The sequence below is a fragment of the Triturus cristatus genome, chromosome 10, assembly GCF_964204655.1.
Source record: "Triturus cristatus chromosome 10, aTriCri1.1, whole genome shotgun sequence".
In the NCBI taxonomy this organism is placed as follows: domain Eukaryota; kingdom Metazoa; phylum Chordata; class Amphibia; order Caudata; family Salamandridae; genus Triturus; species Triturus cristatus.
In genome coordinates, this window is record NC_140593.1 from 1,155,471,567 (window position 1) to 1,155,484,687 (window position 13,121).

The window sequence follows — 13,121 nt, forward strand, 5'->3', positions numbered from 1 at the left end:
TTTATTCTTTTGTTAAAAATGTTAATATTTTCCCCTCTTACATAGGTTCTCTTCCTCTTTCTATTCATACAGTTGTTCCAAGAAAATAATGGCCATCATTATTTGAGACGTGCTTGCGGCGGCTGCCGCTGGCCGGTGACGCAGGCGCGAAGCTCCCTTAATTCTTCAATTCTTTAACTCTTCGAACTGTTGCCTCAATCGGTTGTTCATTTAGTCCCCAATGCTGAACGGATTCTCTCTTTTTTTTCTTTCTATACTTCAGAGTTTGTTGTCGCGACTATTCATGTTCTCATAGTGCTCGGCAATGGCCTCTAGGTGATATGTCGGCAGAACAGGAACCTTTTTAAATAAAAGAAAACGAAGTAAAGCCCTTGAGTGCTCTCTCAGAAGAGGTCCATCCCACATGTCTGATGAGAAGTATGTGAAAATGAGGAGGCTCCTCAAAGTGCATCCTCCTCTTAGACAACTGTGTTATTTTTGGCCCCCTTCACATTCTTTTCCAGATGTTCAGATTGTAAGAAACCTATATGAAAACCTTGTCTGCTGCAGCATCTAAGGTTAGTCTGTCTGATTCTGAGATATTGGCACCCTCACAGCTCATCAAATCTAAGGCTTTGGGGCCCTGTGTAGCCAGTAATCTTCTTGAAAGTAGTCCTCGACTTAAGTAGAACTTGCCTTTAAAATTTCCACGTTAAGGCCTCTGGATGCCGGGAGGTACTTAACCTCTTCTATGCCCATGACGAGATAGTCTCGTCATGGAGCGCGGTTGCGCTGTGCCCATGACGAGACTATCTCGTCATGAACCCCGCCCGCTAATACAATGCCCGGCACAGGAGGGGGAAAGGGCGGGGCACTGAAGGGGTTAACTTGTAAATACACAGTCATGAGTATATGCATGGGCCCAAGGTCTTCGGGGACAGCTGAATTCCAGGGTGGCCGAACACCAAGGCTTCCTACTTTTGATTCCACGTCATGCCTCTTTCATCTACCACCCTACTCTTCCTGTCTCTACATTTGTCGCTGCGTTCCCATCTTCCTTGTGTACCTCTCTGATGCCAAGGGCTTGCAGTTGACACCAGCACACGGATGATGCAGTGGTGACGTGTGTAGGTATCATTCTTGACATCTTGACGTTCTGCGCGCTAAACCTTTTACGTACTTGGATAAGCATGAGCCTAGCTCGAGTACAGCCTTGGCTCCAGATGAGGTGTAGAAGTGGGAATAGTTTGCAAAATACTTTTGTATGTTGGGAGTAAAAATATTTCTTGCAGAGTAGACCCACTTTTCACTCCCGAGTCACACTTTTTTGTGTGGTAAACGAGACAAAACTATTTTAATTTTAAACAACGTGGTTTGTTTTGCTGCAACCCGTGCCTTCTTTGTTATGTTATTCAGATTTAGGGAGCGCTCTATCACCTAGGAAGGTAACCAAGCGCTGAGCAGGTGTGAGTACAGCCACAGCTAGGGCCTAGTGGGACTACTCAAACAGCCAGGTCTTCAGCCCCTCCGGAATTGAAGAAGCGAGGGGACTCCTGTGTAGTGGCAGGTCGTTCCACACTTCAGGAGGGATGTAGGAGAAGGCTCGACCGCCAGATCTGGTTTTCCATATGCGTTGGCTTTGTGCGAGTAAGAGTCCAGATAAGTGGAGGTGTCTGGAAGGTTTGTGAAAGCAGATGTGACTTTTGAGTTATGCTGGGGCAGTGTTTTGTAGCGCTTTTAAAAGTGTGGGTGAGGAGTTTGAATTGTGCTCGTTTGTGATTGGCAAAACAGTGGAGCCCCTACAGGTGTGGTGTGATGCACGTACGGTGTGAGAGGCTGAGAGTGATTCTGGCTGCCTAGTTCTGAATGGTCTGCCGCCTACTAGTGAGGTTTTTGTTGATCCCGGCATACAGGGAGTTCCCTTAGTTCAGTTTGCTTGTGACCAGGCGTAGGAGAGGACATTGATCTTGTGGGATTAGGTGATGCTGGCTCAAGGGATCATGTATGTTTTGAGGGTTGAGCTCAGGGAGGAACATTGCGGGACCCCCAGATGAGGTTGCTGGCCTCCGAGGTGTACGGTGCCAGGTGACTGACCTGAAATTCACCTTAAAGTCCCTCTTCAGATATAGAGCGACTTTTTGTCCTTTTGCTGCTGTTGCCTCTGATCTGGACATAGCACCTCAACGCTACGGGAGGAAGGTTGGGCAGACCTATGTCTGTCCGTTAATACTTACTTAATTCTGTTGGAAACATTTACCTTATTATCGAGAGTAAAACAGGTCAGAGAAAAATTAAGCTGGTGGCCTAGACACAACAATACTTCTGATCCAGAAAATTGAGTGGAGCTGGGCTCAGTCTTGATCTGCGGTTTACTTTGGAGCAATATACATCGTATTTTTTTTTTTAACTTCTTTTTATTAATCACTGCTTCCAGCTTATCCAGAACGAGGGACATGCATGTACATTTTTCACCATCTATAATCCACATGCATCGAATGCTTTTAACCCAACATCCCGTTATTTGAACTCGATCTCACTACCCGTGAGCCGAGTTGCTCTCATTTTTTAGCAGCAGCAAAAAACTTTAACGATAAGACCAGCAACTTAAAACAACAGAGAAACAAGAGGGAATCTAGATCCCCCCCCCCCCCCCATCCAACTCCACCCTCATCCCTCCATCCTCGAGCGTTTTACATCTAATGTTTAACTTCTTCTCACTTGGTCTCACTGTACTGTCATATCGTTCTCTCAGAACTATAATAGGAATGTATGACGTTACAACGCATACATTTACATCGCGTGCATTACATTGCGGTTTTTACAACGCAAGTCGTTACAACGACTTGCGTTGCAGGGCGCTGGACTTAGGAGTAGTATAATTTACTATTCCAACTCCAGTCTACGTACAGTAGGCAAGGTGTTGGATAGTAAATTATACTATTCCTTGTCCTAGAGCGCCATCTAGCGCAAGTCGTAGTAACGACTTGCGTTGTAAAAACCGCGATGTAATCCCCGCGTTGTAAACGATGTTTCCCGCCACTTTGAATGGAGTATTAGAATCATCGCTTTGTGATCGCTCAAAAGATGTCCAAAACTCCAATAAAAATGTAAATGCTTGGATAGTCTCCACCTTGGAAAGAGCAGCTCCTTTATGCGTCATGGCGCCCTATGGTTCCCACCATTCAGCCCCCCGGAATTCATGCACCCTCTCCAATACTAAATGCCTTGATAAGAACTTGAATTGGCCTGGTGCCTGGGATATACCCCTAGGCTTCTTAGAAGCAGTATTGGACTGCAAGAAATATTAAAAAATCATTGATGAGTTTGCCAACTCTATCTGTGCTCAATTTACCAACTTTTGCAAATCTTTAGCCTCATATTTTCAGAGATGAGATCCATCTTCACCTGCCTTTTTGTGCATGTTCCCCTTCTAAGACCATTTCCCCCACTACTCCTTCAGCAGAGATCCTTGGTATCGCGCACACCTTGTCTCATTACAGACCTGTTATCCACCATGTAAGACTTAAACCATCAAATCAGGTTGTCCGGGCAACCTTGTTCCTCCATATGTCCTCCATCAAATAGCAACACAGCGGCTCCTGCATGGTGTAACTTTGTTCATTCTTACTTTAAAGCAGGCCCGCTCCCTCCAATCTGTGAAAGGCCTGCATTCTCCCTCTGTTGAAGAAGACCGCTCTGGACAATATGGTCTTGAGCAATTCTAGACCAGCATCTCTGTTGACCTTCTGCGCTGAGCCTGCCGAAGAAGAGATTAACACACAGATCCCTAGTTTTATTTCAAACCACTCATCGGTTCGTGCAGCAAGGTCTGGTTTCCGATTGCGATACAAGTTATAAGTTACTCTACCTGCTGTCCAAAATAAATTGCAAATGATTCTGGACCAGGGTGGTGCTGCTGTGCTTGTCCTCCTTGACCTCTCCATGTCCTTTGACACCATGCGCCATGACACTCCAGGGGCAAGGATGGGAGAGAAGGGAATCCTTCATTTGCCTGACTGCTGTGCGGCTAATGGGTTTTGGTCGTAGCAAGATCTTCATTTGTAAAAAATAAATACAAAATAAAAAGTGCCAGTGACTTCGCCAAGATTGTACTGCAGCTTGCACCAGCCATTGCTCCTGCCAGCGCTGCCAATGATATGACCTACCCAACTACTAACCATCACACTCCTACAAGTGTGACAATTCAGAATATTCCTGGCCGTTCTCAGCTATAAGAATAGCTTAGGTGGCAGGTGATACTCATTTAAAAAAAAAAAAAAAAATGTAACAACAAATTCTATTCGGTCATTTTGCAAGACACCGGGCATCAGCCCCACAATGGCGCATCGAAGCAGTCGGACAATCTGTGCATCAATAACCATTTCTATGTCCATATACCATCCCTGCCACATATGCAGGGACATTAATGATCTTAACAAACTAAACAAAATGCAGACAGTGGTCTACTTTGGTGATATAGCACGTACTTCTGCAGATGCAAAATATATAACACAGTGGTACAATGGATCAGTCAAGTGATAAGAACCTAGGGGACCCATGGCCGGAAGCGGGAGATGCCACTCACAAGTCTTCCTAGGGCAGGGGGGGCAAGTCGATACCATGATATGTCGCCCACCGTGACCATATCCTACGGTGCTTCCTTGGGCAGCCCCTGGTGATACTCATTTTTAATGTATATTAAACAACTATTGTTGTGCTTATTCTAAAAATAGTCAAACACCGCCACCATGTAACTGTAACAAGTGCCGATGTTATCAACTAGGTGCCTGTGCCACCACCGGAAACCACCAACTCAAATTAAGCACTAGTCGTAGCAATAAAAATACAATAATGCAATTCACCCACACAAAGGTTTGGGTGCATTGCATTAGGCTCTAGAGTTGCGTGTAGTTTCTTGTGAATAGCAATGGTTTTTCGGTTTTAATTTGTTACCATATGTACACTTTGAAAACATTTTACACATACCTTGAATTTATTTGACCAAAGCGAACCATAACTTCACTTTAACATTTGCTTTTTTTCCTGTGAACACATACTTGCATACTTAGAATCCCACAAGGACACAACAGGCAGCATTCATTAATAGTGTTGCACAAACAGCCGCGGTCAGTGTTTGTATCCACTCTCTAGTTTTGGCCTCTGCTGAGGTTGCCTGTAGTTGATTGTAGTGGGTGTCCACTCTTGTGGTGTTTAGCAGCATTCATTAATAGTGTTGCACAAACAGCCATGGTCAGTGTTGTAACCACCCTCTAGTTTTGGCCTCTGCTGAGGTTGCCTGTAGTTGATTGTAGTGGGTGTCCACTCTTGTGGTGTTTAGCAGCATTCATTAATGGTGTTGCACAAACAGCAGCGGTCAGTGTTTGTAACCACCCTCTAGTTTTTATCCTCTGTGGAGGTTTCCTGTAGTTGATTGTAGTGGGTGTCCACTCTTGTGGTGTTTAGCAGCATTCATTAATGGTGTTGCACAAGCAGCCATAGTCAGTGTTTGTATCCACCCTCTAGTTTTTGGCCTCTGCTGAGGTTGCCTGTAGTTGATTGTAGTGGGTGTCCACTCTTGTGGTGTTTAGCAGCATTCATTAATGGTGTTGCATAAACAACCGCGGTCAGTGTTTGTAACCACCCTCTTGTTTTTGGCCTCTGCTGAGGTTGCCTGTAGTTGATTGTAGGGTGTGTCCTCTCTTGTGGTGTTTAGCAGCATTCATTAATGGTGTTGCACAAACAGCCGCGGTCAGTGTTTGTAACCACCCTCTAGTTTTTGGCCTCTGCGGAGGTTGCCTTTAGTTGATTGTAGTGGGTGTCCACTCTTGTGGTGTTTTTTAGCTCTAATCCACCAGTTTACTGGGGCGAACCTCCATCTCTTTCCTTAATGGTTCCCTTTTTCTCCTGCAGCAATGGACCCCTCGGTCACTCTCTGGCAGTTTCTCCTTCAGCTTCTGGAGGAGCAGAGCAACGAGCACCTCATTTCTTGGACGTCCAACGACGGCGAGTTCAAGCTGGTGGATGCCGAGGAGGTGGCCCGCCTCTGGGGGCTACGCAAGAACAAGACCAACATGAACTACGACAAGCTGAGCCGGGCCCTGCGCTACTACTATGATAAGGTATCATGAGCGCCCTATGCCACGCGCGTTTCGTGCTCCGTGTACCTGGTCCTTCTCATGCTCCGCGTACCTTGTCCTTCTCGTGCTCCGGGTACCTTGCCTTTCTCGTGCGCCGCGTACCTTGTCCTTCACGTGCTCCCCTCATCTACATCCCTACACATGCTGCTCTCTGTCCAATCACTTTATGCCTTAACCTGAATACCCTGATCTCCTCCTAGCCTCCAACATTTATCCTGAGGGTTTTCTGGCTCTAGAGAACTTTGCCAGAGAGGCTGGTGGCAACATCTGGAATCGTCCAAGTGAACAATGTCAATATTGTGAAACTGCAGTATGAAGCACTGAGGTCATCCACCCATGTACTTAAATTATTTCATGAAGCTTTGGTTCTTCAGCAGGAAAATTGCTTATAATAATTCACATCAAGTTGTTCATTAAAGTTCTGGCTGTGCCAGAAATGTCTCCTGTGGGTGGGAGTCAAGGAAGCCGCCCCCTCTGTTGTGCCAGACTTTCAGGAATGACACCTCAGTGCTGTGGAAGTCTAAAGGTGTAGAAAAAAAAATGTTTTTTTCACGAATGTTAAATAAAAAGCCTTAGTCGCAGAATTTTGAGAAAAAAAACAACACAAAACTATTTGCTGTTTTGCTCCAGTGTTTCTCGTTCCTTGGTAGATCTATTAAAATGTGGGTCTGGTTCTGCAGAATGAAAGCGGCAAAGCCATCGAGCCTTTTCAAAATAAAAATGAAGGGTCCCATAATAAGTTTAAAGTGTTCCGAAATCAGTGAGCTCCTTTTGTAGCACAATAAGACTTATTGGCACTTTAAAACACATCTGTCTCATGTGTACTTACGGCGAACCTGTATGCCAGGGTACATTAATTCCGAGTCCGTGCCATGCAATAGTGCCCACTGTTCCTATGGCCAGGAGTTCACAGGACCACACAGTGAAGTATAGTCTGCAAAGCTGCACAATGGGTTTCTTTGAAGGCTCAGGGTTTGTAAGACCACACAGTGCGTTTCTAAAATTGATGGACCCAGCAGCGCATTTATGTGAATGCACAGGATTTTTGTAAGACCAGGCAATTCATTTTTATCAATGAATAGATTTTGTAAGACTGCCCAGTGTTTTTCTGTGCATGCACAGGAGTTTTGAAATACAAAGCAGTGCGTTTATATGAATGCACAGGAGTTTTGAAATACAAAGCAGTGCGTTTATATGAATGCACAGGAGTTTTGAAATACAAAGCAGTGCGTTTATATGAATGCACAGGAGTTTTGTAATACAAAGCAGTGCGTTTATATGAATGCACAGGAGTTTTGTAATACAAAGCAGTACGTTTCTATGAGCGAACAGGAGTTTTGTAATACAAAGCAGTGCCTTTCTATGAGTGCACAGGAGTTTTGAAATACAAAGCAGTGCTTTTCTAGGAATGCACAGTAGTATTGTAATACAAAGCAGTGCTTTTATAGGAATGCACAGGAGTTTTGTAATACAAAGCAGTGCGTTTATATGAATGCACAGGAGTTTTCTAATACAAAGCAGTGCTTTTCTAGGAATGCACAGTAGTTTTGTAATACAAAGCAGTGCGTTTCTATGAGTGCACAGGAGTTTTGTAATACAAAGCAGTGCGTTTATATGAATGCACAGGAGTTTTCTAATACAAAGCAGTGCGTTTCTATAAGTGCACAGGAGTTTTGTAATACAAAGCAGTGCGTTTCTATGAGTGCACAGGAGTTTTGTAATACAAAGCAGTGCGTTTATATGAATGCACACGAGTTTTCTAATACAAAGCAGTGCGTTTCTATGAGTGCAGAGTAGTTTTGTAATACAAAGCAGTGCCTTTCTATGAGTGCAGAGGAGTTTTGTAATACAAAGCAGTGCTTTTCTAGGAATGCACAGTAGTTTTGTAATACAAAGCAGTGCGTTTATATGAATGCACAGGAGTTTTGTAATACAAAGCAGTGCGTTTCTATGAGTGCAGAGTAGTTTTGTAATACAAAGCAGTGCATTTATATGAATGCACAGGAGTTTTGAAATACAAAGCAGTGCGTTTCTATGAGTGCACAGGAGTTTTGTAATACAAAGCAGTGCGTTTCTATGAATGCACAGGAGTTTTGAAATACAAAGCAGTGCGTTTATATGAATGCACAGGAGTTTTGTAATACAAAGCAGTGCGTTTATATGAATGCACAGGAGTTTTGTAATACAAAGCAGTACGTTTCTATAAGCGAACAGGAGTTTTGTAATACAAAGCAGTGCCTTTCTATGAGTGCACAGGAGTTTTGAAATACAAAGCAGTGCTTTTCTAGGAATGCACAGTAGTATTGTAATACAAAGCAGTGCGTTTCTATGAGTGCACAGGAGTTTTGAAATACAAAGCTGTGCGTTTATATGAATGCACAGGAGTTTTGTAATACAAAGCAGTACGTTTCTATGAGTGCACAGGAGTTTTTTAATACAAAGCAGTGCCTTTCTATGAGTGCACAGGAGTTTTGAAATACAAAGCAGTGCTTTTCTAGGAATGCACAGTAGTATTGTAATACAAAGCAGTGCGTTTCTATGAGTGCACAGGAGTTTTGTAATACAAAGCAGTGCGTTTATATGAATGCACAGGAGTTTTCTAATACAAAGCAGTGCTTTTCTAGGAATGCACAGTAGTTTTGTAATACAAAGCAGTGCGTTTCTATGAGTGCACAGGAGTTTTGTAATACAAAGCAGTGCGTTTATATGAATGCACAGGAGTTTTCTAATACAAAGCAGTGCGTTTCTATGAGTGCACAGGGGTTTTGTAATACAAAGCAGTGCGTTTATATGAATGCACACGAGTTTTCTAATACAAAGCAGTGCGTTTCTATGAGTGCAGAGTAGTTTTGTAATACAAAGCAGTGCCTTTCTATGAGTGCAGAGTAGTTTTGTAATACAAAGCAGTGCTTTTCTAGGAATGCACAGTAGTTTTGTAATACAAAGCAGTGCGTTTATATGAATGCACAGGAGTTTTGTAATACAAAGCAGTGCGTTTCTATGAGTGCAGAGTAGTTTTGTAATACAAAGCAGTGCATTTCTATGAATGCACAGGAGTTTTGTAATACAAAGCAGTGCGTTTCTATGAGTGCACAGGAGTTTTGTAATACAAAGCAGTGCCTTTCTATGAGTGCACAGGTGTTTTGAAATACAAAGCAGTGCTTTTCTAGGAATGCACAGTAGTATTGTAATACAAAGCAGTGCGTTTCTATGAGTGCACAGGAGTTTTGTAATACAAAGCAGTGCGTTTCTATGAGTGCACAGGAGTTTTGTAATACAAAGCAGTGCCTTTCTATGAGTGCCCAGAAGTTTTGTAATACAAAGCTGTGCGTTTATATGAATGCACAGGAGTTTTGAAAAACAAAGCAGTGCGTTTCTATGAGTGCACAGGAGTTTTGAAATACAAAGCAGTGCGTTTATATGAATGCACAGGAGTTTTGTAATACAAAGCAGTGCGTTTATATGAATGCACAGGAGTTTTGAAATACAAAGCAGTGCGTTTATATGAATGCACAGGAGTTTTGTAATACAAAGCAGTGCGTTTATATGAATGCACAGGAGTTTTGTAATACAAAGCAGTAGGTTTCTATGAGCGAACAGTAGTTTTGTAATACAAAGCAGTGCCTTTCTATGAGTGCACAGGAGTTTTGTAATACAAAGCAGTGCCTTTCTATGAGTGCACAGGAGTTTTGAAATACAAAGCAGTGCGTTTATATGAATGCACAGGAGTTTTGTAATACAAAGCAGTGCTTTTATAGGAATGCACAGGAGTTTTCTAATACAAAGCAGTGCGTTTCTATGAGTGAACAGGAGTTTTGTAATACAAAGCAGTGCGTTTCTATGAGTGCAGAGTAGTTTTGTAATACAAAGCAGTGCTTTTCTAGGAATGCACAGTAGTATTGTAATACAAAGCAGTGCGTTTCTATGAGTGCACAGGAGTTTTGTAATACAAAGCAGTGCGTTTATATGAATGCACAGGAGTTTTCTAATACAAAGCAGTGCTTTTCTAGGAATGCACAGTAGTTTTGTAATACAAAGCAGTGCGTTTCTATGAGTGCACAGGAGTTTTGTAATACAAAGCAGTGCGTTTATATGAATGCACACGAGTTTTCTAATACAAAGCAGTGCGTTTCTATGAGTGCACAGGAGTTTTGTAATACAAAGCAGTGCGTTTATATGAATGCACACGAGTTTTCTAATACAAAGCAGTGCGTTTCTATGAGTGCAGAGTAGTTTTGTAATACAAAGCAGTGCCTTTCTATGAGTGCAGAGTAGTTTTGTAATACAAAGCAGTGCTTTTCTAGGAATGCACAGTAGTTTTGTAATACAAAGCAGTGCGTTTATATGAATGCACAGGAGTTTTGTAATACAAAGCAGTGCGTTTATATGAATGCACAGGAGTTTTCTAATACAAAGCAGTGCATTTCTATGAGTGCACAGGAATTTTGTAATACAAAGCAGTGCGTTTATATGAATGCACAGGAGTTTTGTAATACAAAGCAGTGCATTTCTATGAGTGCACAGGAGTTTTCTAATACAAAGCAGTGCGTTTCTATGAGTGAACAGGAGTTTTGTAATACAAAGCAGTGCGTTTCTACAAAGCAGTGCGTTTCTATGAGTGCACAGGAGTTTTGTAATACAAAGCAGTGCTTTTCTAGGAATGCACAGTAGTATTGTAATACAAAGCAGTGCGTTTCTATGAGTGCACAGGAGTTTTGTAATACAAAGCAGTGCGTTTATATGAATGCACAGGAGTTTTGTAATACAAAGCAGTGCGTTTCTATGAGTGCAGAGAAGTTTTGTAATACAAAGCAGTGCTTTTCTAGGAATGCACAGTAGTTTTGTAATACAAAGCAGTGCGTTTTTATGAGTGCAGAGAAGTTTTGTAATACAAAGCAGTGTGTTTCTATGAGTGCACAGGAGTTTTGTAATACAAAGCAGTGCGTTTAAATGAATGCACAGGAGTTTTCTAATACAAAGCAGTGCATTTCTATGAGTGCACAGGAATTTTGTATTACAAAGCAGTGCGTCTCTACTAAGCAGTGCGTTTCTATGAGTGCACAGGAGTTTTGTAATACAAAGCCGTGCGTTAATATGAATGCACACGAGTTTTCTAATACAAAGCAGTGCGTTTCTATGAGTGAACAGGAGTTTTGTAATACAAAGCAGTGCGTTTCTACAAAGCAGTGCGTTACTATGAGTGCACAGGAGTTTTGTAATACAAAGCAGTGCATTTCTGTGAGTGAACATTAGTTTTGTAATACAAAGCATTGCGTTTATATGAATGCACAGGAGTTTTGTAATACAAAGCAGTGCATTTATATGAATGCACAGGAGTTTTGTAATACAAAGTAGTGCGTTTCTATGAGTGCACAGGAGTTTTGTAATAGAAAGCAGTGCGTTTAAATGAATGCACAGGAGTTTTGTAATACAAGCAGTGCGTTTCTATGAGTGCACAGGAATTTTGTAATACAAAGCAGTGCGTTTATATGAATGCACAGGAGTTTTCTAATACAAAGCAGTGCGTTTCTATGAGTGCACAGGAGTTTTGTAATACAAAGCAGTGCGTTTCTATGAGTGAACAGGAGTTTTGTAATACAAAGCAGTGCGTTTCTACAAAGCAGTGCGTTTCTATGAGTGCACAGGAGTTTTGTAATACAAAGCAGTGCATTTCTGTGAGTGAACATTAGTTTTGTAATACAAAGCAGTGCGTTTATATGAATGCACAGGAGTTTTGTAATACAAAGCAGTGCGTTTATATGAATGCACAGGAGTTTTGTAATACAAAGCAGTGCTTTTATAGGAATGCACAGGAGTTTTGTAATACAAAGCAGTGCGTTTATATGAATGCACAGGAGTTTTCTAATACAAAGCAGTGCGTTTATATGAATGCACAGGAGTTTTGTAATACAAAGCAGTGCTTTTATAGGAATGCACAGGAGTTTTCTAATACAAAGCAGTGCGTTTCTATGAGTGAACAGGAGTTTTGTAATACTAAGCAGTGCGTTTCTACAAAGCAGTGCGTTACTATGAGTGCACAGGAGTTTTGTAATACAAAGCAGTGCATTTCTGTGAGTGAACATTAGTTTTGTAATACAAAGCATTGCGTTTATATGAATGCACAGGAGTTTTGTAATACAAAGCAGTGCGTTTATATGAATGCACATGAGTTTTGTAATACAAAGCAGTGCTTTTCTAGGAATGCACAGTAGTTTTGTAATACAAAGCAGTGCGTTTATATGAATGCACAGGAGTTTTCTAATACAAAGCAGTGCGTTTCTATGAGTGCACAGGAGTTTTGTAATACAAAGCCGTGCGTTTCTATGAGTGAACAGGAGTTTTGTAATACAAAGCAGTGCGTTTCTACAAAGCAGTGCGTTTCTATGAGTGCACAGGAGTTTTGTAATACAAAGCAGTGCATTTCTGTGAGTGAACATTAGTTTTGTAATACAAAGCAGTGCGTTTATATGAATGCACAGGAGTTTTGTAATACAAAGCAGTGCGTTTCTATGAGTGCACAGGAGTTTTGTAATACAAAGCAGTGCGTTTATATGAATGCACAGGAGTTTTGTAATACAAAGCAGTGTGTTTCTATGAGTGCAGAGAAGTTTTGTAATACAAAGCAGTGCTTTTCTAGGAATGCACTGTAGTTTTGTAATACAAAGCAGTGCGTTTAAATTAATGCACAGGAGTTTTGTAATACAAAGCAGTGCGTTTATATGAATGCACAGGAGTTTTCTAATACAAAGCCGTGCGTTTCTATGAGTGAACAGGAGTTTTGTATTACAAAGCAGTGCGTCTCTACAAAGCAGTGCGTTTCTATGAGTGCACAGGAGTTTTGTAATACAAAGCCGTGCGTTTATATGAATGCACAGGAGTTTTCTAATACAAAGCAGTGCGTTTCTATGAGTGAACAGGAGTTTTGTAATACAAAGCAGTGCGTTTCTACAAAGCAGTGCGTTACTATGAGTGCACAGGAGTTTTGTAATACAAAGCAGTGCATTT

General features: G+C 41.8%; 1 protein-coding gene across 1 annotated transcript in view; it reads left to right on the forward strand.

Moving 5' to 3' along the window:
* The window catches only part of ELK1 (ETS transcription factor ELK1), a 156,907-nt gene that overhangs the window by 26,114 nt on the left and 117,672 nt on the right, over nucleotides 1-13,121 (forward strand). The window contains exon 2 of the mRNA XM_085629517.1: nucleotides 5,890-6,098. Coding sequence (XP_085485643.1) covers nucleotides 5,890-6,098 — 209 coding nt within the window. The remainder of the gene's footprint in view (nucleotides 1-5,889; nucleotides 6,099-13,121) is intronic.